The following is a 26,396-nucleotide window of genomic DNA, read 5'->3' as shown; positions in this document are numbered from 1 at the left end:
ATTCCCTCCAAAAGATAAGAGTTTCTAGATTTTTGGAACTAGAACAGTTCTTCGGCATTGAGGGCCTAGGAGAGAATTTTTTTTTTCTCCGTAATTGCCCTCCAGTCGGGGTTCAGGCTTGACTCCAACAGGTCAATTTCCTCCGAGACATTCCAAAACAACTGAGAGATGTTCCCGAACTCATTTTTGTTCCAGTTCAGAAGAAAACGAGAGAGATTGGCCAACTTACCTTCCAAAGCTTCACCTTCACTTGGCTGCCACGTGTGCTTGACCGCTTTTGAAAAAAGAGGGTGTAAGTGCCATGCAATCTGGTAGTGAAAAAGTCTTTTGCCCCGAGAGTGACTAGAACGAACATTCAGTAGCATTGGGTTGTGGTTGGAGCAAGTTGCCGGTAATTTTTCTGCCCTTGCTCCAGGGAACATTGAGATCCACCACAGGTTCCCAAGAATGTAATCCAATTTTTCTTTAACTAGGGTTGGTGGTTTTTGTTTGTTACTCCAAGTAAAATAGTTCCCCGGAGCAGAAATTTCCGACAGGGATGAGGATGAGATAAGGTCAAGAAGGAAGGGTTGAGATGGTGGAGGTTTGAAACCATTTCCCAGTTTTCCTTTGCTTGAGAGAACTTCATTGAAATCCCCCATAACCATGAAAGGTAGGTCAAGATTTTGAATAAAGTTATTCAAGCTTGTCCAGAACAATTTACGCTCAGAGTAGGTTGGTGGAGCGTAAATGAAGATGATAATCCAAGGTGTCTTGCCCTCACATCTACTAGCCACCAATCCATCCTCCTTTTGGACAATAGATATCTGCACCTGTAGTCTAGACATAACCCAAATCCCTCCTTTGAGGCCTTTTAGCCCCCTGCTGTTGCAAAAGGAAGTGGAGTAGAAAATTTTGAATTTGAATTTATGGGATTCAAACAGCTTGGCATGATTCGAGCATTTTGTTTCACAGAGAAACAAGATATCAGGATTATATTTTTCAAGCAATTTGTGGAGACATTGCAGGGAGAATTTCCCATTGATTCCTCTAATATTCCAGGAAATGATCTTCATAATAACACTGAGGAACGAAGAGATGGGTTAAATTTGAAGGAAGATGAAAGAGATGGCAAAATTAGATCAATAAATAAGAATAATAAACTCAGAATTCACATGCTAAGCATTAATAAACTATGAAAAAAATGTCTACGATCCTTGTAGAAATATAGCCTAATATATACACAACACCTAGCACACTTTCAAGATCAACAAGAGACACATCAACCAACAATATTAAAGAGGAAAGACAAAAGGAGAGAACACGTGAACCTTAGCAAAAGAAGATTAGAACCAAAAACTGAAAACAACTAATATTAAACAAAGATGAAATTGATTTCTTCAAGCAAAAGATAAAGTAGGTGTGCAAGCTGCCAAACCCAGTTTACAAGATAAACAGAGGAAGAGATAAGCATGAACTGATATTTATCACAAAAGACAAAAACCACCGTTTAAGAGTGCATAGCAAGCTAAGCACAGTAGAAAACAAAGTTAAAGCATAAAATCAGTAACGACGATTCTTTTGTTTTTTGTATCCCCAAAAGAGAATAGCCACAGCATAAATGAAGAAGGTAAAGCACAGTTCAATGAAATCAGAGTATCGATGGTAAGGAAGGACCTGGGGGGCAAATGCAGTAGGTCCCAAGTTTGCCGTATGAAAATTTGAAGCAAACATCGAGTCACCCGGTGTGAATCCAAATAGATTGAAGTGTCAAGCTTTCATATCCTCCTAGAAGATGAGGAATTATGCCGTAGGATCCGGTGAAGCTGCAAGAAGTGAGTTTAAGGCAAGCTGAAAGGAATCAAGAGGGGTGGGATTATCCAAAGGAGGTGCCATTCGCAGACGTTTTCGACTTTGGGTACGGGCATCCTCAACATCCGATGGAAATCCACCAGTAGCTCCTTCATTACAAGCACCTCCAGAAGGCTTTTCCTCATTCATGCCTTTCTCATTGGGAGCATTGTTCACGTTAATATTTTGAATATTAACAATTTGAAAGTTGCATTCTCGCCTCCAGGTTGAAATTTCAGCAGTTCAAGCAGGTTCTTCACAGATGGGTCAGCAAGCAATTTTTTTTTTCATTTTTTCCTTCATTTTTTCGGAGGTTCCTTCAGAAGTACCTTCAGCTTCTTGGACAAGCAGTTCTGGAATATTTTGTGTTCCAATTTCAACCGTGGTGACCTTACAAGAATGAGATATGTCTTTTATGCCAGCAGGAGCAGAGTTGGTATTAATACATGAGGGCTGAGCCGAATCCTTCTTGCCATCCAAACCATGAGATAGCAAAACATCAGAAATGTAGTCATCATCTTCAACAATCATTTTTCCTTTTCCTTTCATGCGAGTCATCTCAGCGAACCGCTCTTGATCTGTCGTCAAAGCATTATTTTTTTCCCGCTGAAAATTTTCGATTGGATCTTGCAAGTAAGTAGCAGAGTTGGTGATGGGAACAGAGTTAACAGTACCCATTTCCTTTTATTGGACATTTTGAAAAAAATCGGCTGAGGAGGAGTCTCTAGGAACAGGGGAATTCTCACCGAACGTATCAACGAAATCTTCATCCCTAATCTGCAACGGTCCCGTCGGGGAAAGCTGGAATCTAGCATTGTTCGTACCCGAGGTTAGTAAGAGATCTGGTGCTCTTCGTCCTCCATGAGTCGTCACCCCCCTTCTGATAGGGGTCAGTAGTAACATTATGGTACGCATTAGCAGAGCTTGAAGCAAAATTTGAAACCTTACATTTTTCATACAAATTACAGAACTTTGCTTCATATGTAAGTTTGCCACAGTTGGAGCGTAAGAACAACAGCTCGTGAAGAATATCAAGGCAGAACCATTCTCCTTTCATATTTCTGATGGATATGGTAGTTCTAACAGGAAAATTAGCGTCTAAAAGTACCTTTACTCTGGCACAGTTGATAGGTAATCCTAGGTCATGGAAGTTCAGCTGAACATCCAATACTTTCCCAATCGCCGACGCAGCATTGAAGCACTGTTTGAAGGCGAAACAATCCGGTCTGACATCCCAGAGTTGTACCCAAATCGCGATTGGTGGCAACAGGCCTTTTTTCCTATTCTCCGGGAAGGGTTCTACGGACAGATGCATTAAATGGTTGCCTACCCACCAGGGTGACAATGAGAGCACCTTGCTCCTCAGTTCAAGTGAGGAGAACGTGGCCTGAATCGTATCGCGACTACCACAAACGACAAATAGGACACCCATTTCTTTCTAGAATTCAGCCAGGGATCCACAAAGGAAAGCCATAGAGATGGGAGGAAAACCCAAGGCATATCCATACAATATTCTTTCTGGAGGACAGTCGATTTTTTTTGCCAGTCTCCAAGGAGACGTGGGTTTCACCGACAATGAGTGTCTCGTGGATTTCTGTCGTGGTGAAGAGGATAGCTGCCCCCCATCATTTTAACGCCTGAAAATGGGAAAAACGCAAGACAGAATGCATGAAGAAAGTGATAGAAGCAACGAGTATTGAGAAAGAGCCAATAATAGTAAAAATGTATGGAAATGCAGGTGACCAACAGGGTCAAAATAAAAGGAGCTTCGTTCAGAGCTCGAAAAGAACAAAAATAGCAAAATAAGGTAAATAGCAAGTGGGTGGAGTTGTACGTAACTACCATAAATAGCAAAGCACTGAAAGTCAAGAGTCTGGCTGCAGCAGACTGGGGAGGATAAAGCTTACCATATTCTTTCAGGAAAAGACAAAAAAAACTTACAATCTACAAGGATTACATCGGGTACCCGTTTGCTCCACAAATTCAGCCCAACCTGCTTGCTTCTACATATCTGCCCCCGAGATGGGGATTAGTGATGGATGTAGAAAGATTTGACAGGTTTGGAAGAGATAAGATAAAGAACAAACAACAGCAGGGAAGAAAACAGAGGATTCATTCTGTTCGAGTGAGGGGAATTTTGAATTTTAAGCCTGCTGATTAGAGAGAGTTCCCACCGATTTCTTAGACCCTTCACCACATTTAGTTGATTCACTAATTTATGCATTTCCATTGATGCAAAATTACTTTAGCGTATGGTGATCCTTAGGCTGAGAGGAGACATCTTATATGAAGAGACTTGGTTCAACTAGGCAACATAGTTTCAAGTCTTTGGATAGTACTAGGAGACTTTAATAAAATTATAAATTAGGATGAGAAATTGGGAGGAAAACTCAAACCCCAGCTCATCTTGACTCCTTCCAAAGTGCCATAGATGCATGTGCACTGTGCAAATGAATCACTTTTTCATTTTTCAAGGATTTTTTTTTGGATATGAAGCATATTGGGGGTCAATTTACATGCATCTTGGACTTGAGTCCAAATCCTCAATCCACATGGACAGAAAAGTTTTCGACTCACCTGGTTAAATTATTGACACATGTCCAATCTTAAAGCATTTTTTTCTTCTTTCCAATAATTAGCTAAAAGATGATTAATGATCGGAGGGGATGGCTCATTTGGTAGAAAACCAACACTTTCTAGTAGAAAATCAAAGTTCTAATCCCCTCATATGGGGAAACCCAACCTTAATTTTATATAGTACCCCTATCCCTAGTGTTGAGTCTCAGATTTGACCTTGGTCTCGAATGAAGTTGATTGACTCCCGATTGAGGTTCCGACTATGAAGAAGAAACTTGCAAAAGAAGTTAGACACAGGCTAGCTAGGATGCGGGCAACCACCTCCGATTGCTAAGTCAGTCGGGGAATCGATTAGGATTTCGAGCGAAGTTTGCTAAGAAATTATCTAGAAAATGTTCGTGTCCTTACCTAAGGATTGAGACCTTGTTAAGTAGTGTGTGTGTTACCTTTCTTGGAACCGATAGGGTCTCGAGCACTAGCCCGCCCAACTATTTTTGGGGAGAACCTTCTGTTTATGTTGGCATTTCCTTCTTTGTCTTAGTGTGAATGAAACATTCCATATTGGTTACATTTGACCGGGGTATGTCCTGACCATATAACCAGGTGGAAACCCAAGCCGACCCTACACATGTGCGTGTGTACACACGTGCATCTTATCTGTAACACCTAGTGTATAAAATTACGCATTGTAATGGATTGGAAAATGTTTTTTTCATGTGAGTGAAGGATCCACACTTAATCCATTTTATCAACAGCATTATTCGATTAATTGAGTAAAAATTTTTCTCTCTACATGAGTGGAGGATCGGAATAAACGTCTAAAACCCAACGAGATTCCAAATCCGGATCCTCACCCCGTCGGGGTAGCACAGAGTGCTCCCCGACGGGTTCCCGACCACACAAAATAGTGGGGCCCACAGATGAAATTTTAATTTTTTTTTTTTTTTTTTTCGAAAAAATGTTTTTCACCGTGGGCCGCCCCACTGTTTTGTGTGGTTGGGAACGGTCGAGGAGTACTTTGTACTCCCGTTGGGGGAGCTGATCCGGACTCCGAAATTCCACCCCTTGGCTTAGGGGTTGGTCTTTGCCAACTGAGCCAGGTTCAATTTTCAAGGAAGTTGGAATCAAATCACCTCACCATTGAAATTGCTCCCTCGTCTGAGTCTTGAGTCTCAACTCCCGAAGTCCGATCGCATGCTTGAAGATTCCGCACTATATATCTTCCCGTCGCTTATTTGTTGACTTCCTGCCGGTGCAGTTCTAGAGAGAGAAAGAGTATCTGAGGGTATGGCTCTGTCATTTGGTTCTTTTGTTGTTCAGCGTCATTCTCTGTCTGCTTCGAGATTTCCTCAAGTGGTTCCATCTCCATCTGGAAGCAATGAAAGAACACTAGTTTCATTTTCGTCTTCAGTTCGAGGTGATTCTCGCTCCAATTCAATTCCCATATTGTACGCTGACCTCTTTCTACATTTTATGGACTTTTCTCACTGAGTAGTTCGTGTCTTGATTAATTTAGGATCTTCCACCAGTTTATCACTTGAGAGGAAGGGTTCTTCGTTCGCACAGACAGCAGCTGTTCGACGTTTAGTTGGATTCTTGAACAAAACCGAGGGTCTTCGCTTTGCTGTGGTGAGTTCGTCTTTTGACCTCACTGATCTATGTGTATCAGCCTGGTGATTTGCAGATCTGGGTCTCAAATGAAGAACGGAATCGGGAAATTTTTAATACATAAAAAATAATCCTTCAATGCGTTCGTTCGTTGTTCGCCTTTGTTACTGACTATGACTCTTCCTCCTCCTAGGCTTATGTTTTTGAACTATTCCTACGATAATATTACTTTCAAGATTAGTGAATTTTGCCCCCATTTGGTTCGTTTGCTTGTGAGAGTATCATCCATTGAGAGTTATGGAGCATTTGGTTGTGTAGGAATAATCCTCTGGAACTACTCTAGCAGATGGCCCCTCCATCTGTTAGTGGCTTAAGCTTTTGTCTCGGATACTTCATATTGTAGTTTCTAGTTTTGTAATTCTGAATTTTGCATAATTTGTACCCGATTTCGGCTTATGCTAGACGTTTGAAAATTTATTTTCTCTTTTTTCGTCCTATTGAACTTCTAGCTAATATAGTTCTAAATACGTTACTGATTTTCTTCTCTTTTTTTTTTTTTTTTTTTTAAATTTCATAAAATCTATGTGAGGATAGTTAGAACTCATAACTTGCTATGTGGTATTAGTTCTTCCTCTTTTAAGTCTCAAGTAATCTTCACCATGATCCTTGTCAGAATTTCTTCATGCTAATATCCTGTATGGATCATTTTCTTGTTGAGTTTGGAATTGTATCTGGCTCCAGATAGGTCAGGAGGTAGGCCAAGATCTGCAAAGCTGACTTTTTTAGTCAAAGCTGGTTTTATTGTGAATTTTGAGGTCATTCAATTCTTTGTCCAAGATGTTGGTTCTGCCTCCTGAACCTCATCTTCTGTGCTGTATTTTTTTTTTATTCTTAATGCTTTTTAGGTATAATGAATCTCTTCTGGTTTTTGCTTCAAAGGTTGTAGGACGCTTTAATGAGGTTGTCACAAAACTACTGCTGGAGGGTGCTTTGGAGACTTTCAAGAGATACACAGTCAGAGATGAAGACATTGATGTATGTGGTTGCCTTTGAAACTTTAGTTATAAAAAACTTATGTTTCAAATTTTTTCTTTCATCATCTCATATGTTAATTTTTTGGGTAAGACTGATCTGAAGTAGATGAATGAGGGGAATGGTGTGGTATCTTGGTTGCTGTGCTGGTTTTATTCCCCTTCTTATCCTGCTGATTTAAATTACAACTTTTTCAAACCAGCAGAAAAGCATACTGTTGCAATAACAAAGAAACAGACCAAATAAACTCAAAAGTACAAAATATCTAAGCTCATGTCAGATTGTCATTCAACTGTTGGATATGCATTGATATGCAAACTAAGAAGAATTCCTTTCCGTCACCACCCTTAGCTTTCTCATTGGCCAAAAAGTTTGTGGGAGTTTCCTTTTTCTTTTCTCTCTCTCTCTCTGTCTCTCTTTTTTTTGTTAGAAAGATTTATTGCAGAGAGAAAAATTCCCCTAAAGGATATACTTCAAGGCAATGGTAAGATTGCTACCTTACATGCTCATGGGTGGTTTGAGTTGGGAAACAGCCTCTTTGTAGATTAAGGCTGCATATATTTATGACCCGTGCCAGACCCCATATTCGCGGGAGCCTTCTGCTATGCGTATGTGCCCCGAAAGGGTGGTGTACAAGATTACAACTTCTCCTGCTTAAGCACAATTACTCATATAAGTCCATTGTTTTTCTGGTCTCCATGAATCAAAACCTTGAGTTCATTTGATGAAGAATCCTCCATCATGCAGACTGCAGAGCACAAAGTCGTTACCTATAGACAGAACCCCCATATGAGGGGACACCATAGCTGTTTCTCCATATGCACAGCCACTGCCTACTGCCTTCAGCTTCAAGAACCTGAAACCAAATATTGAAGAAATAAAATGGTCCCTATATGTTCACCCCCTCCACAATTTAGATTTTTTAATTTCAGCGGTTATTTACTCTACTAATGCACAAGAATATAACAGTGGCAGATTGTTTCTTCGGTTTTAAAACAAAAGAAGTCTAGGAAGCTTATGTTCTCTAGAAATGAATCAATTAATGTCAGAATTACTGCCTTTGAGGAATAACTACAAACATAAAACTAAACTTTGATTGGAGCATCCTTTCACCAAAACCAGCTATTAATTAAGGTCCACTTTTAGCTGAAGCATAATAGCTTTCAGGACTCCGGTTGAGACTTACAGAAGATGAACCTGACTGTCCAGCTTCCAGATCCTGCTGTCATTGTTCTGCTGGCTGAAGTGTGCAACTCAGACAAACCCTGAAGTAGACCCTGTGCAGATTCAACCCAGCAAAAGAAAAACCAACCAGGACCATTTCAAACCAGCACTTGGGACAGCTTGAACCAGCCAGTTGGTCCTATTAGAAGGCTCCCTTGTTCCATAATTTTTACCAGTCAACTTAGACTGTTGCAATAGGACACAACATGAAGCATAGAAGCCAAAACACTTTTCACATCAACATTATCACAGCCCATATTTTGCATTGACAGAAATGTGCCTAGAAGATTTTGGTGGGACCGACATGCAGAATTTGACTAAAATTTAATTTAGATAGTTTCTATTTTCAATGATTGTTGAGAAGATTCATTCCTCGACAAAATAGTTCCTAATTTAAGATTAGTAGTTCCTATTAAGCTTAGGCCCGCCATTGATAGGCCCTTTCATCATAAAGGGAAGAACTTTGGAGAAATTGAATTTGCAGGTCATGTTACCATTATTTATGGGCTAATCCATTTACAACAGCTGAGGTAGGTGTGGACGAGAGACCCCGGGCTGAGATAGTCCCTACCTCCTCCTATCTCCCCTCATCTCCTCTCTTTGTATTCTGACCCTATTTGTGCTGTGTTACGGAAGCTGCAAGTGCTGCTGTTGCTAGTGCTGCCCCATTTGAGTGTTTCTGTGGCTGTCCCCGCAAGTTGTTTTCTGCTGCAACCATTAAAATTTGATAACTTCATTGCACTGGCAGAAGTTATAGGAACTTTTATCAGTGTCTTATCTACATTTTGTCATGAGTGTCATCATTTACTTCAATTTGACCAAGTAGTTTGGTGACGTGGTCTGGTTCAGCTGGTATCTTAACCTTTGAATTCTAACCGTGTTTCTAATTTTAATTAATGCCTGAGTTTTTTAATGGTTATCCTTTGGTTTACAGTCTAAGAGAATCATACTGTGGTTATCTCTCAATTAGAGAGGTTCTTCTGAAGACTGCAGCTTGAGGTCTGGCATTACCTTGCCAAAGAAATCTCAGCCTATCTGTAAGCAGTGTCAAAGTAGTTTGAAACCCAGTTAAGATATTTTTTCCTGCTCTCGATATCATTGAAGAAACTTGTATTCACCCCATTTCCCACTTCCTATTTATTGCCTTGGAGAGAAGTTTCACTGTTATTCATCATTCCTTCCAAGGGGCTTTGCCATATGAAGAAGTCACAGAAATAGTTTTCCATATGGTGTAAGACATGTTTAGATGCAATGACAGTAGCCCAAAGACTTTGCACTTCACCAAACTGGTTAAGCCACTTAGATAGGTACTCTTTGTCAATGTTCTCATCTATGAAATCAATAACCTTTGCTCAAGTGAGGGCTAAGCATCAGTATACATACCTCTTCCAGTTTGACTAGATAGTTTGAACCGTCCTTCCACCTTGTAAAAAGAAACTTGTCTGAACGGTAGAGAGATGACAGAATGTTGGCTAGAGAAGATTCTATAGCATGATTTTGCCTTCATTCAATAAATAACTATGGATCTTCCACTATTCTCCCTCAGATTTCCACACTGATGTGCACTTAAATTAGGTATGTTCCCATAGAATGTTGCCTTCATTCTATAATTGACCATGGATCTTACACAATTCTCCCTCAGATTTCCACACTAACGTGCACTTAGATTGGGTATGCTCCCAATAGAATATGACACTTTAAAAGAGGACCAAGTGCTAATTTTCCTGACTAATTGAGATACTCTCTAAGGATACCTCTTGTCAGTAACAGTGGATGAGTTCCTGTTTCTGTGCAAAATGAGGAATATTCTAAAATGTTGATTACTTTTGCCCAAAGAAGACCAGTACGTTTCTTGGTTAGCTTGCCCAATAGGAAAGGAACCAGGTGATTGTGGATTACTGTTACTTGTGTGGATGGCACCCTATACATGAAGTTTGTTGGTTAAAAGGGAACATCTATAAAAGCTGGTCTGGGTGACCTAGCTTCAAAGATTGGGACATGGTTTCAAATGTCCTCCTGTATCTGCTGATACTAGCAGATATATATATTGTATCATGAAGTTGCCGATACGATATAGTACTAATATGTTGCCTAAAACAAGATGTTGTATGTTGCCTAAAGAAACCTCTTCTGTAAATATAATAAATTAAATACACTATGAATGTCGTAGTCGTACTTTAATTTCCTTTTTATACATGACATATCCTAATGTTACTTATTTAGGGTGTTTTATACTTCAAAACTGTATTTCTCATATATCCTAAGCATTTCCATGCATTTCTTGACTATTTCTATATGGTCTTTAGTGTATTATACTTCTCTTCAATAGGATATGAGACAATACTGTCTCTTACCCTTCTGATACAATACCAACACCAATGCTTTTAAACCTGGTGAGGAGGGAGGCTAAATGTCTGATTTTCAAGGTGGACAAATGTGATATTGCTTGAAAGTTACGGTGTCACACCCAGGTGCAGAACAGTAAGGCATGTTCCAGGTCATCAAAGTTTTAACTGAAATAAGCTTTGGTTTGGGTTATCGTGTATTATGCCTTTGGTCAAATGGGTTTTCACTCTAATAAGATACTCAACTGAACCTAGAATATGAGTATGAGGTAGGGATGCATGATTTATTTTTCTAGTTAGGTAGTTTCTTATTTTAATTGCATTAAAGTATTTTGGTCTTGCTGGAATAGGTCTCTATGCATCCAGCCCCATTTCAGGTGTGTATTATTTTATGTTGTCATTGTCAGGTAAGATCATCTTCATGGTAAGATATTGGCTGGAGGAGTTTTAGCATAGGTAAAGTCATAGTTGTCAAAGTGGCCAGGCGACCAAAGCGAGTGGGGGACCAGCCTAGGCAATTAGGTGACAAAGTGGCGCCTAGGCGGCAATAAGGAGACCAAAGTGGTTGGGTCAAAAATTTTCAATATAACTACTTTTAAACTACTTTCAATACAACTACTTTCTATAATAAGCTAAACAAATATTAAATAGTCACATTCATCCAAAAAAAAAAGCATTCAAGAATCATAATTATGAAAAATTATTCAAAAAAAGAACACAAACGTAAGTTCATCTCATCAAACCATGGTTGTCAAAGCGTTCGCTTACGCATTTACTGATTCATTGATTCTTGATGTTGAGTATGGCTTATGCTTCACATTCTGTTGCCAACGGGCACAGGCCACCCCGACTGGGGTGTGGGGGCAGCGCCCCCGAAGCAAAAAATAGGTTCTATGTCACTTTGGGCCTTGGAGTTCCTTTGCAGATTGAGCGTCAATTAAGCGGTTCAAAACAAAGCGGTTGAAAAACTGCTTTGCCGCCTAGGCAGACGCTTTGACAACTATGGGTAGAGTCCTATTTTAAATCTTTTGTACAAGTTTGTAAAGTGCTACAACCATACTCACAAATTTGAATATTGAAGATTGGTTTCTTTTGGGGTAATTTTCATTTGGACCCCTTGACTTATTTGCAACTTCTTCAACCCCACTTGACTCTCCTTCATCAACCAAACCTTCATTTGCCTCATCCCCAAGAAGATTTGGGCTTCCTCCTTTTCTAATTTTCATCCCTTCTCCCTCTGTAATCTCCTTAATAAGTTTATTTGCAAAATCCTTGCTAATTGCCTCAAGAATGTGATGCCTTCGCTTATTAGTCCGAATCAATTTGATTTTATCTCGGGGCGTAGAATTGTGGATACCATTGTCCTTTGTGCCAAGATTGTTTGGGGATATGATAGATCCCCACACTAACCTGCTGCTCTCCTGAAGGTGGATCTGCATGAACCCTTTGGCTTTATTCGTTGGGATTTTAAGATTAAGGTCCTCTTTGGGATGGGCTTTCCTCCATCCCTTGTGCATTGGATCGAAGTTGCATCTCCACCTCTTAGTTCTCCATTATCAAAGATGTTTCCCCTGCTGGTTTCTTTCCCTCCCGAGTTGGGATTCTACAAGGTTGTCTCTTTCTCCTTTCCTCTTCTTGCTCATCTTGGAGTTCCTTTCTTGCATCATCAATCAGCAATGTTTAGCTTCTCATCTCTCCCATTCCTAAATGTAAAGCCTTCAACCTTACTCACTTGGCTTTTGCTGATGACCTGATGATTTTCTCCAAAGCCTCCCACTCCTCCATCTCCTCTACTCTTTTTGACATTTCTCTTTGAGTCACTCTCTGGCCTTTGTGTCAACCTAGATAAATCCACTCTTTTTTTTGTTGGAGTCTCAGACTCTATCAGATCCTTTATAGCAGCTCATTGGTTTCACTGTTGGCTCTCTCTGCAGTTTTTCGGTCTTCCTCTTATCCTTGGGAGGCTTAGAAACCACCACTATGCTCCGATGCTTGACCACATCCACAAGAAGCTCCAATTGTGGAAGGGCAAACTCCTTTTCTTCGTAGGTAAAGTTGTCCTCATTTGCTCAGCCCTCCAATCTCCCCCCTCTACTGGTGTGGCATCTTCTTTATATCAAAAGCCACCATTGTGCCATGGAGGCCTCCTTTTACATTTTCCTCTGGAAAGGCAAGATATCCTCTTGTTTCCTTCACCCATCAATTGGTCGACTATCTGTTGGCTGAAATCCAAGGGTGGTTTAGGAATCCGCCGCATCTAAGACTACAATGTGGCCAGCCTTTTGAAAATAATCTAGAAAATCTTCTCTCACCATGACTCCATTTGGGTCAATTGGGTCTACCCTTACCTCCTCATATATGATTCGATTTGGATAGTCTCCCTCCCACCTAATTCCTCTTGGTCTAGAGGAAATTCTTCCTTTTTAGGCCCCTTGCACTCATTGCTAGTTCTACTCAAATCTCTGTTGGTACTTTTGTCTCTGGCTTGACCTGTGGCATCCGTTGGGTATTCTCTAAAATCACTTTGGCCTTGGTATCGTGCATGAGTCTTGCATTCCCAAACCATCACCCTCTCCACTTTCATCTTTGATGGCTCGGGGTCCGCTCCCCCTTCAGCCCACCTAAGCCTCACAAAGGTTTGGCCCACTCTCCCCCTCTCCTTGGTATCTCTTGTGACCGTATCATCTTGCTCCCTACCCCTTCCAAAACCTTCACCACTTCCTTTGCTTGTAAAGTTTCCTTCTTTCCTAGCTAAACTGCCTCTTGGGCTCCTTTGGTTTGGTTCAAAGGTCACTCCTGCAGGATTCCCTCAGCAGCTGGAGAACCCTTAACCTTTGCTTACCCACCCAAGCTTTTCTTATAAGATGTTATATCCCTGCCAACGCTAATTGCATCCTTTCCAAGAATGGTCCAGAGGACGTTGACCACCTATTTTTCTGTTGCCCCTTTGCTCGCTTCCTTTAAGGGAAGCCCTCTCCTTCATTTGGCCTTGCTTTTAATGCTCCTTTGGTTCACTCGAGATTGGGCCTAGGTTTTCATATCCTTTTCTGGCTCCACTATTTGTGATCGTGTTGGCAAGTTGGTCTTTGGCGATTCATCACCTATGGTGGGAGTGTGTTAGGGCCCTAGGATCGTGGCATGAGTGGGGGTAGGGGGTGGGGATTTGTCATAATTGACACATGGTTCTAAATAGGGGGAAGGTGTGAGAAAAGGGGAAGGAATGTTTATGTGAACAGTTTTGGGCAGCCTTTGGCTGTAGGCAACATTTTGTATAGGGGGTGACTGGCACTATTAAAACCAGATTATCTTCATCAATTTCTTGATTTTGGTATTTTTCATATTGAATTAGCCGTATCATTCACTCGAGGGAAAGGAAGATGGATACATGTATGTCCATGTTCTTTGGCAAAGGGGGTATTTAGGGATGGCTTCTCAGAGTTATGCTCTTCTGTTAGGAACACCAGATTGAGGATGAGCATTGGTTGGGGGTGTCGCTCCAACATTTGGAGGCAGAGGTGTTAGACTGGGGTTATTGGAGAAATTGGCCCAAATCAAAGCCTTGATACTGGACTTCAGCATTAAACAGGCCGCTATAGTGTTGAGGGACACATAAGACAAAGGGTTCGAGCAGGTTAATGGCACCTCTAGCATCACCGTGCATGAATCTTCAACTCTTGAACCCATAGAAGCAGCAAAGACTGATGTTGTAGATGTGAAAAGAGATTTCAGTGCAATTCAGACTAGGTGTGGAGGTATGGCTAACTGAATCAATTGGCGTTGAAGCTCTGAGGAATTTCTTCACAGAGGAGGAAGAAGAGGTTGTCAGGAGTGGGGAAAGGCAAAAAACTCATCGGATAGAAGAGGAGGACGTCTGGGGAAACTCGAATTTACCGACGAAAACCCTTGGAGGGCGGCAGAGACGACAGAGGAGATTGTGGTTGAGAGTGGGGAAACCATGCTGTGATGAGTGGGTGATTACTGCCTAATCCCCGACGATGCGTGGGTAATAACCAAAAAAAGAGGAGTGAATTATGGACGAAGAGGGAGGGGAGGGAGACAAATTGGGTTTTATGCATAGTCTGGAGTCTCGACGAGGAACAGACTATTCAAGTCGGGCTTCTCAGCGGGCCGGGGGTTGAGGAATCTGTTGGGTTTTGGTTAATTTCGGCCTGGACTTGGACCTATTGATGCAACTGAGCCAAGAAGTGAATCGCGAAAGTGGGCCCTAGGATACCCAACCAACTCGAAGATCCAATAACCCAAATGTTGGATTTTGGGCTGAAGAGGTGGAATTTAAAGCATTGACCTGTTAAGGTTCCCGCACGAGTTGCAGCTGCTATGACTCAAGAGGGAATGAGAAAGCCAGTAATCGGCACAACTCCGTCAACTTTTTGTGGTTGTTGAGACTAGGGAAGAAGAGATATCAAGTGTCTCGGCTTGAGTTCAAGATTAGGACAAACTCCTAGTTGGTACGGATTGAACCAGAAGTGAGATTGATTGTTGCGGGAGCGAGACTTACCAGATCTACATCTTAATGTTCCAACTGGTCCACGATCCATCAGGTGTGGTTGTTGAAACTTCACTCGAGCAATTAGTTCGGGCAGAAATAACGTGGGAAGCCATGGAAGCCGCCCATTGTTTTTTCTTCCTGAATCGCAGATATTGCCAGGAAATTTGAGAAGAAATTTGGTATAGAGGGCTTTGGAGTCATTTCTTAGGGTAAAATGAAAACTGGAGCTTTTACATCTAATACGATGGTGGAGTTTGCAAGCGCCTTCCAGCATTTGAAGGATTTGCTTGCTTCTTCTCTTATGCACAAAGGCGTTGATTTTTCCTCAACTGCTTGGTCAAAAATCCTGGCACCTATGCTTGCCAGGATTGCTAATGGAATTTCTCAAGTACTGAAGATATTTCAAGATAGAACTTCTACAAGCGAGTACAAGTATGATGGTCAGCATGCTCAAATTCACCGATATGGTCAGCGTTTTGCATCAATTGAGCATAGTGTCGAAAGTACCTTTGATACAGAATTGGCATGGTTGTGCGATAAGCATAACGCTAAGCTTTTGACTCTCCTTCACCTTGAGGACAAGGTGAATTTCGAGGGGCTGATTGCGACATGTGGAATAAAGAGGGGGGGGGAATTTTTGTAATTGACACATGGTGGAAAGGGGGAATGTGTGAGAGCAGAGGAAGGAATGTTTATGCGAATAGTTTTGGGCAGCCTTTGGCTGAGGGGCAGCATTGTATACTGTAGGGGGTGACTGGCACCATTAAAGGCTGGTGCTTTCCCCCCCCCCCCCCCCTGTATTCTCTCTTTTCCCCTTTTGGGCCTTGGTACTGATTATTTTTTCATCCAAAAAAATAAGAAACATGGGAATAGTTTAATTTGAATGACCAGGGTGCTATGTGCCTAAGATGTTTTCTATCATGTCTGTAATTTGGATAATTAAAATTGGGGTTTAACATTGTGATAGAGAATGCATAAATTTGAGTCAGTTATTGGCCAATCTTTCATGTGAGCACTTTTTTAATGTGGATGTTGTCATCTTGCCTTTTCACCAGGTCGTATGGGTTCCTGGTAGCTTTGAAATTCCTGTTGTAGCAACAAAGCTTGGGAAGTCAGGAAAATATCATGCTGTTTTGTGTATCGGAGCTGTGGTAAATTTCATCCAATTTATCTGATTTTCTTCTAGGATACTATGCTGTAGTGGTTCACATTAATTGATGTCAGGTTCTCCTTTTACTGTTGATCTTGTTTAAATCAGTCAATACAGAACATTTCTTCTGATGCATTATGGTGATAATGGTCATGTTATAGATTTGAAGGGTCCTAAAGGAGGTAAAAGTTGGAATGAGGAGTCATAACTAAGGCTGTCTTTGGCATGATTTTCGTTTTTTCATTTTTACTTATTTTTAAAAAATCAGCAGCGAAACTCATTTTGGATCAAAATATGAAAATCGTTTGGTAACTAATCTATAAAATAGTTTTTTTTCACTGAAAAATATGTTTGGCATTGCATTTCTGCAAAATATTTTTTTTTATGATATATATCCTCTCCTACCTTGAGTTGTAGGTCATTCATAAAGTCTTTCAAAACTTTAATACCGATCAACACATAAAATACTAAACTTATAGGTTCATTAATCAAGTAAGGCAGAATCTGTATGGGTGTGTGTAGACCAGAGGTCATCTTTGAGGCCTGCTTTTCCATGTTTATCAAACTTAAAGCCATCATCTGGATCAATTAATTTGACAAGTAAATACTAAGAACTACAAATTAAACTAAGGGAAGAAGAACTGAAAAATTAATAAAGAGGAGGATCTGAAGGAGGAGGGGCCAACAGTGGAACGGAGGAAGAACAGATTTTTCTTGTTTTAAGTTAGGAATAAAGAAAGCCAGCAAAGAAAGAAGCCAAAGCAACCCCCAGTTTCAGAACCTGAGGTCTTATATTCTGCTTTTCCTTAATCCCCTTTTTATGGATATAAAGCCAGATTATTGAATCAGTGAGGTCATTAACAAAATGAATCGGCATTTACTAGCTTCCTCATTACACTAGTAAAATGCAGGATAATCTACTAGCATAGCAATGTCTTGTTTCAGCCACACAGAAGATGATAGCATTAGTTCAACTATTATACCAGAAACTATGGAGGTAGTTGGACATAGAGATGCCAGAATAAGAAGAAAAAATTGTCACACGTATTTTGCCTAACTGGGATTGTAGCAGAAATCTCATTCAAGTATATCTTCCTCCTGTTTCAATACCTATGCAAATGCTTCAAGAATTGGCTCATTCACTTATTTCCCTGTAAACCCTCATCTAGTTTGATTTTCCAACTTGGAATTTGCCTCAGTCAATTCCCGAACCAAATGGGTAATTCTATTTTCCTTTTTCTGTCAAAACCTAACAAATGGGTAATTCGATATTGGAGCTTGGCATTTTCAGCAGCAAGCTTCTGAATCTCCTCAGAAGTTTGCTTGTGTCCTGTACTGCCGCAACCTTTTCATCATCTAGCTGTTTTGGAGCTCACTTAATCTTTGACATATCTTCATTCGCAGCAGCCGGATTGGATTGCCAACATTCTTGGAGGCAAGCAAGGCTTTCAAGTCTTGACAGGCGCCCCTGCTTCAGCAGCTTTTTTATTGGAGTGTTTCAGAAACCCCTCCCTCCAGGTCATGTGACTCTCAAGAAACCGCCATTTGGTGATCTCACGGGAGGACAGCGGACTCAACGTTTTAACACAGGAAGGACGACAGATGAAGATGGAGATTTTAATGGATAATGGAAAATAGGGTTGGGGGAAACAAAGAAGTTTTATAAAATAATGTAAATTTACCGTTTTAACCTCACTTGTAACCATTAGAGTCACATGTGTTTCAAGAACCAACAAAAAACAGATAAAAGTGATTTTTATAGAAAAATAAAAAACAGGTCTTTTGATATTTTTCAATCCTTTTTAAATAGAAGTAGGCTATATAAATTGTACCAAACACTACAATTTCTATTTATTTGGGTAAAAGTAAAAAATGAAAATCAGGCCAAAGACTGCCTAAGACTACTGAAGTTCATATCCTGTCCATCAATTGGCCATATCATTTTGAAAATACATCCAAATTACTGGACTTGGACTTTTTTGTAGAGGTAATTGACAAGTGCTTCTAATGATGCCAATGTGAATAATTTAAGGACAGTTCTATCAAGAAGCTCTGGTCACAAGTAACATTGTTGGTTAGTGGAACATGGAACTTGATTCCACATTTGTGCCACTTGTGTAATGCATGATTGTGCATTTGCTTTCAGTTATGCTATTGTATGTTACAGTGGTTCTGTATACATGATTTGATACCTTAACTAATCAACAGAAGGACCAGGTGACATGCAATGGATGTTAATAAGTCTTGCTTTATGGAACCTCAGTCACAGACTCACAGGCATATATGGAGAAATGTGTTATTTCTCCAACTGTGTCATGTTGACTCAGTTATATAGAGCCACATAGTTTATGATGTGTTCTCAAGTATGGAATCAACATCAATGTTTCCTATGGTAAGTTTTGGAAGGATAGGTCAGAGGTATGGGGAATTGAGGACTTAACTAAAACAAGGAAAAACATGGGTGTTCCATGTGTCAGTAATAGTTCACCAAGTCTCTTTACAGCTGTGTCAGTCTCCAACTGGTTGTTTGTATGACTTATTTCATAAGCATACTCATGATGTGTCACATTGACTCAGCATGGGCTCCTCCCACTATATGTAGTGTTCGATGGCAGCTTCCTTTGTCATTCTTTTCCTGGTTTTTAAGTCACGTATGTTTGTCATTGCTTCCCTAACCTTTAATTAGATTTTCGTGTCAACAGGTAAGAGGTGATACCACCCATTATGATGCTGTTGCTAATTCAGCTGCTTCTGGAGTACTTTCAGCAGGTTTAAATTCAGGTTGTTTTTCCCAGATCACTTCTATTGTGGTGGATGTCGTTCGATTTCTTCATATACTTCTGCTTTTCTTGTTTAGATTATCAGCATGATTATATGTTTATTTCTAGTCAACTTGATGCATTAAATTGCTATTTAAGGTTGGATCAGTAGATTGCTTTTTAGCAGTGTATGAGTTTAAATCCTATCAAGCAATGAGTGCATTCAATTAGGGATTCATACTTCTGACTATAACTTCTCTTTTTTGCTGGTGACTTGAATGGTTAGTATCACAAATTAAAAGGGACAACTGAATCTGCTCATCAACAAAGACTTTAAAATTGCAGCATTAGACAAGGCAAAAGAGTATCTGCAGACTTCAAAATTGCAGCCCTTTTGACCTAAGCTGTGAATGTGGAAAATAATCAATGTGTTGCATGTTACCGGGTTCAAAGGGTCAAGACCTTTCTCTCTGAAAGCTGTAGCCTGCCCCCTTTCCTGCATCCCATGACAAGTTATTATTTACATGTCTACATTTCAAATATTTGTTCTTTTTTTATTTTTAATTTTAATCCTGCTTAGTTCTTGGATTTTGTCTAGTTATAGTTCATCATCTTGTGGTGTCATCCCCTAATTGGCTTGGCTTAGTCCTAAAAGTCTTGAGTTTATCTATAAAATGAAAATAAATTTTCTTTATGATATTGCAGGTGTTCCTTGCATTTTTGGTGTTCTGACGTGTGACAACATGGATCAGGTTAGCTTACTATTGACTTGACATTTTTATGCTTGTATGATTGTAGCAATGTTTTGTCCGCTGTTCAGAAAGTCCTGTTATTGTAAATTCTTTGTAAAAGCGTTCAGACCAAATTTCTCTCTATCAAAACAACTGACATATGTTTTCTTGTTCAGCATCTATTTTTAGCTGAAATGACCTGGTGCTCTCCATCATCAATGGTATCTAGAAAAAGTGTCTTTAATTCAAAAGCAATTAATAAAGAAATTTGTCTGTAAACTGATTTTCATCTCTTAGCACTTTTTTTTTGTAGTTCTCTGGTACTTTTCAAATATTAAATTGTTTGGAAACTACAACTTCTAGCCATACTTATAAATTGTAGCAATGATTATTGGCATACTAATGGTGTTCGAAGTCACTTTATGTGATGAAGTTGGTGAAGGATGTGCAATGTGATTGTTACCTTGTGGATTTCCCCTGAAAAAGATTTTGTTTGATTGTTTTCTGTTGTATTGCAAGATATCTAGTGTTCACTTTTACGAGTTAAAGAATTATATATTTGGGAACATTTTCCTGCTTATTCTGTACCCTTTCGACAATTGATGTCTAGGTTTTGGCTAAACTACCCTCTGCTTTGGAATATGAAGAAGTTTAGGGTTTCTGGGGAAGTGGGAGAGAAGTTATGTAAACTGCTACATAAAAGATAAAGTGAGGCATGGAAGTAGTAACCTATTAAAATTATTAGTCTTTTAACTATTTGATTTCACTATAGTTCACTGTTCAACATAATCATATTCATAAGTAACTTTTCTGGTCAGATGTAATATTTCCCTTTCACATATTGCAAGAGGCATAGTGCTGAGATATGGTGGATTCGTTTTCGCTTTTTATATACAGGCTATAAATCGAGCGGGTGGTAAATCCGGAAACAAAGGTGCCGAGGCTGCTTTGACTGCTGTAAGTTGTGATAGTTTCTATTAAGTAACATCTTTGCTAGGTTTTTCCTCTTGGTGACCTTATTTCCTGAGGAAATGATAAAAATGTCTGGTTCATTTGCTAAAGTGAAGCCCTTGGAATGAGTTCTTACCAGCCTTAAATATGCATTTTCCCACATCATAATCTCTCATGCAGTAGGAGATTTTATTAGACAAGTGAGGAGACATTAAAAAGGTGGATGATCATGAAGGTGTGAAAACAAAAATTGTATTGCACAACCTATTGCTTGGGACTTGCTCGTGTTCTGATTGTTCTGGATCTACCATTTACCTATTGCTTAGACTTTCTTCTTTAACAAAACCAACACATTGTTTGATCTTCACATCAGATCTGCAAGGAATCATGTTGATGGATTGTTATAATCTGGATGATCAGTAATTCCTTGTGCTGTTGTCCATAGTGGGAAGTTGGAAAACTAGATATATCTCAGTGGCACCTTAGATATTGCATTAATGTGGTATGAACCCATCTTGCAGTCTTGATGGTTTTTTCTTTGTAAAACCCAGGGTTGTCAAAATGCCTAGAGAGCTTGGGGAGACCCTAAATTAACTTCATGGACACATGGATTCTTAGTAAATGATGGTGTGTATCAAATTGTCAATCTCCAGTACACCCCTCCTCCACCACCTCCTCCCTTCTCTCTCTCTCCCCCCCCCCCCCAAAAAAAAAAAAAAAAAAAAAAAAAAAAAAAAAAAAAAGAAAGATGAAAGAAAAGAAAAGAAACACAGCGTAAATTGTGGGCTGCCTGGCTTTTGCTGTTGCTCAGGTGCCTTAAAGCTGACACTCTTACCCACTTATGCTACTAAAGTTTCTACTGGGGAGAACTCCTTCGGAGCACTTGGTCAGCTAACGAAACCAATGCCTTGATGTACATGTATGTGCAGATATTCTGGTTCTAACAGTGTCTGGGATTTCTTTGGTCTTTATGCTGTAGAACACAAACCCCATTAAGTAGACCAAAATAAGACTTTTTAAGTTTTTAAGATCTGTCTTGAACCTGTAAACTGTAGACAGCTGAACTGGACTCTTTCAGTTGTCATGTGAACTGTTCATCACCAACTCTGGCTTTCAGAAAAAGAGAAAAAGTTGAGGGTTTGGGCACTAGTTGGAATTATTGAGTGTTAGATTCAACCTTCTCCACATGACTTGCTATGTGAAGTGTTTTGGACAGAAGAAAAGGAGAAGTGCAACTAATTTTAATTTTAATTTTTTTATTGTTTTAATTATGGGATCAAAGCATCTATTAATGGTTATGTGGTTTGCTGCAGATTGAAATGGCATCGTTGTTTGTACATCATCTGGAGTGATTAATAATTTCATTCTCACTATCTGCTTTGCCCAATAATTAGAACCTGGTTCTAGTTGAAGCTGCAGAAACATTATCTGAGCAGAGGATGACATGCTTGTGAAAACCTTAATCGCAAAACTTCAAAAGGTGCTTTTTGGTAGTTTGCATTTCACTATCACCTGCAAAATTCAGAGAAAGAGATACAACAGCTTACTGTTTCAGTAATTTATTTTCCTGAATCTCCATTAGTTGTTTTGACGCCTTAATTTTTCTTCAGCTATTGATAACTTATGGATCAAGTAAAGCTCGTTCAGATCTGGGGTCCTCATAGAAATGATTATTGAATTATATAGATGAGAGATAATTTTTTTTTGGTAGAAGATGAGATAGTTAGAATCTTATCATCACAAAGATGTAGACGAAGAGGCAAATTCTAAATTGGCTTCTCTAAAGATCAACAAGAAACCAGCTTTGGTTTAGTTGAAATCCAACACAAGTCTTACCCCAGAAAAAATAGAAAGAAAAGAAATTGTTTAGCAAATTGCACGGAATGGAGACCGACCTTAAAGCATAGACACCCCACTTTATGTTTGAAAAACACACCGGTCTTATTGTGTTGGAATGATTAGTTGTATAATTGTAAAGATCATTATACCCTTATGTACGATGGAATGAAAAGACTTCAACTACCCTTCTCTATTAGATTTATTCTGCATTATGCCTTGAGTCACAATTCTCGTTCTTCCCTCTTGTTCCTCCAGTATGTTAACCTAATGACTCATGCCCACTGGCACCAACGGTCCCAGGTACACCTCTAGAAAATTCAAGGCCTCCAAACCCTTCATTACAACACAGAATGCCTAATCCATTAAATGGAAAACCACTCTAAGTTCTATGAATTCTAGGTTCAATCCTCTCCAGGTAGTCAATGCTGTTCAGAGTAACACAACCATTGAAACCCAAATTGTTGAAGAGACAATTAGAGCCTTTTCCAACAATAAGAAATTGAATAGAATGTTCACAAGTCACAACAGTATTTGCAGTAAATGTTGTGAATGGAGGGCTATCAGAGAATTCAATTGTAGAGGAAAAGCAAAAGTAATGGGGACTGGATAGCAGATACTAGTTGGGTTTGGTTGAAGACTTGGACGAAATAGTTGCAGGAGCCTCCGATACCCAAAGTGCTCAGCAACTTCTTACCTCAAACAAAATCCAAACCCTCTGAATTTGAACCCGTTTTGTCATTTCCTCTATGTTTGGTATAATACCATTAATGGCTAGTATTAGATTGAGATGGTGGAGAGAGGGAAGCGATATTGAGCTCTTTTGGTTGTTCTGAAAGCCGTGGAATGCTCTCTGGTTTGGTTTCACTGATGAAAGGGGAAAACCGAGAGAAGATGGACACGAGAATCTCTCTTGTATCCTAAGCATTTACGCTGAGATTGTGCAGAACTTAAAATGATCAAATATGGAAAATTGATCAGGAACCTAATAAATCGAGTCAAATTGATTTAATTTGCTTTGAATAATTTTCTATCTCGCCGGTGAAGGGTGTTCGATGAAGACAATTGTGTTGTTAAGAATTTTTAAATTTTTTTTTTTTTTTCCTCATATTTTGATAGGGACAATTTTGAAAATGAGAGAAAATAAACAGTGATTTAACGGTTTTCAATAATAAATTAGACTAATGTGTCCCATAAAAATCTAACTTTGGGGTGTATGTGCTTTTCAAAAATAAAGTGGGGTGTTAAATGTTAATGCCTCCATTTTGAGGTGTCGATGCAATTTGCTCTTTGTTTTTCGGTAGAAGAAAAGAACTTCTGGATCATCACGAGATCTTATGGAAACAATTAAACTAATTCCAGAATTTTGTGATTGGAATGAGTGACGAATTACGAGTAAGCATAAACAGTTCTTGAAGATAAAATCCATTAGAAGGCAATGGCTTGAAAAGGAGGTAGATACTGGCAAGAAATCTTTGACTTTATTTTGAAAATTGTACACCAACGGGAGCCCTTTCATATTTATCTCTTCATACATGACTCCAAAGTTTACTTGTCTTGAAAATTCTCCTTTAAGTGTCCAGTGAGGAGATGAGAGTAGCTCCTTCTAATATTAAACTTTTTATTATTCGTCGAGATGTAACTTCTGTGGATATGCTTCTAGCATAATGATGTTAGACTCTTATATAGTGATCAAAGAGGTCTCGACTTAATTCAAACTTTTGTTTTTTCTTTTTTTTTTTTGGGGGGGGGGGGGGGGCTGAGTGACATTACAGACATATTACAATCTGGGTTGTAGCCCAGTGCCAGCATGTCAACCCAGGTGGTTGAACCCTTGCAACCATCAAAACAATATTGGTTTTAATAAATGAGAGTCAATGGGTAAGTGAGAAGTCTATACCTCGATCATATTCTTGTATATTGTGAGTGGGCTAATGCTTAGCTCTTGCTATAATTCCAAACCAGGTGGTTTTAGATTCATTGTTGAAATCCAGAAATTAATACTACAGAGAGCTTCTGCAGGTTTGGGAGCTTTGCTATGATATGGAAACTGGTTTCTTGCTTGCCAAATGTAATAGAAATGGATAGCAAGATTAGAAAAGTACTGATTTAACATTGGGTATTTCCATTTTAGGTCCTCACACCAGGTAATGCAAACATCTAAAAAAAGATTCAACAATTATATTAAACACCATGTTCTATGCGAATGTTAAGTGATCCTCCAACTAGAATGTATTTTGAAAAATCACAACTCAAGAAAACACGCTGAATTGTTTTGACATACAGAGATACTGCGTATGAACACTCTCGAGAGAAACAATTTATATCCTGGATGTAATTTCACATTTTTATTAAAAAAAACACCACCACATCTTGTGTTGCCTTGCGATTGGTCTTTTATCTCCCGAATCTCTTGAGTCTTCTTACATACAAAGGATTTACTTGTTACTAATAGAGTTTAGCCTCTCTTCTTCTTTAGATCCCTTGTTTCACTCCGATAGTATCATAGATCGGGGTAGATGCAGAGGAAATGAACGCATTTCCATACTATTAAGTGAGTAGAATAGATTAAGTAGAAAAGTATAGAAGATATCTAGATTATGCCACATCACTTATTCTACTTCTACCGACACTGTACTGGATTTTATAGAGCCTATTCATGCATGACATGATTTGGGTCTGATCATAGAAAAGACAGAAAAAAAAAAAAAAAAAATTGACATGTATTCTTTCTATTAGTTGATATCTGTAGAATTTATAAAATCTGATAGAAACTTGACATCTGTGGCACACAGACTGGCGAAGAAAGGCCAAAACTATTAGAAAAAAAAAAAAAAAAAAAAAAAAAACTCTACATACCTATATACTTTTTATTATTTAATAACTAACATAAAATATCTTTTTCGCATTATAGAAAGGAAAGAGTGACGGTCTTCTGAACAGGGTTTCCATGTAAGGGTTGTCACCCAGAATCATTTCAGTCTATATGTCTTGATACATTTCACCAAGGCAAATGGACAGAAGAGAGATCTAGAATATAGATGGTGCGTCTTTCTCAATCACCTTATGGTGGGTCCTTTTCACAAAATCATATCCAACTAACCAATCATGAAATAGCCAACCAATTCATAATGTTTGATCTCTAGCTCTTTGGCAATTCTAATTTTCTTTTCCCTTACTGGTCCACAGTGTAGATGGTGCGTTCCTCTCTCTCTCTCCATTACATACTGATATAGAGGAGATAAGGTAGAAAATATATAATTGTCAGAGTGATTCAATGCACTTGGGGTGGTAATGGATACTGATCAGACTCAATAGCTCTCTATGGGGATGTTGGACTTTTGTTTAATGTCTCACATGTTTTCTCTGATATCTTTCTTTCTATACTCTCCATTCTATCTATCTCTCTCTCTCTCTCTCTATTCAATTCCTTCATTTCTTCCCTTTATCTTCTTCTTCTTCTCTGGGAGCATTAATGCTGAGGCATGACTCTTGGGACATGAGCAAAGCCATCATTCGATCTTGCCTTGGGAGGCAACCAACCCATCTTTCTCAATTGTGTGAAACATTGCCTAATCCTTGTTCCTTTCTTATTTTCAAATTTCGTCCCCTATTTTTATATTGAATGGTGTTTAACATGGATTGAATCTTATGCTCAGTATGATCATTCCCATATGAGTAGAGAATTTTTTTTTAGGCATAAATAGAGGCAAACAATTGTGTAAATGAATCCTATCATTAAATCTATTGAATTAAATCTGAACTGTTTATGACGGACGATTTAGATTTAATTCTATCATATTTAATGGTAAGAATTTTAGAATCGTCAGCCAAACAATTTAC

At 39.1% G+C, this 26,396-nt stretch overlaps 1 protein-coding gene across 1 annotated transcript; it reads left to right on the top strand.

Annotated features, from left to right (window-relative positions):
• The first annotated feature begins 5,502 nt into the window (after nt 1-5,502).
• Nucleotides 5,503-22,949, top strand: COS1 (6,7-dimethyl-8-ribityllumazine synthase / DMRL synthase / lumazine synthase / riboflavin synthase). Its single transcript, XM_089157489.1, has 8 exons — nt 5,503-5,824; nt 5,924-6,036; nt 6,955-7,050; nt 16,182-16,277; nt 18,979-19,057; nt 19,741-19,787; nt 20,664-20,723; nt 22,031-22,949. Exons 1-8 carry the CDS (start codon nt 5,695-5,697, stop codon nt 22,067-22,069), a joined length of 660 nt encoding a protein of 219 aa, XP_089013615.1. The 5' UTR covers nt 5,503-5,694; the 3' UTR covers nt 22,070-22,949.
• The last annotated feature ends 3,447 nt before the right edge of the window (nt 22,950-26,396 follow it).

The sequence above is a fragment of the Hakea prostrata genome, chromosome 5 (assembly GCF_041222555.1).
Source record: "Hakea prostrata isolate BN-2017 chromosome 5, UWA_Hpros_2, whole genome shotgun sequence".
NCBI classification, from domain to species: Eukaryota; Viridiplantae; Streptophyta; class Magnoliopsida; order Proteales; family Proteaceae; genus Hakea; species Hakea prostrata.
The sequence above is the reverse complement of the archived record's forward strand: the minus strand, read 5'-3'. Positions and strand labels throughout refer to the sequence as shown.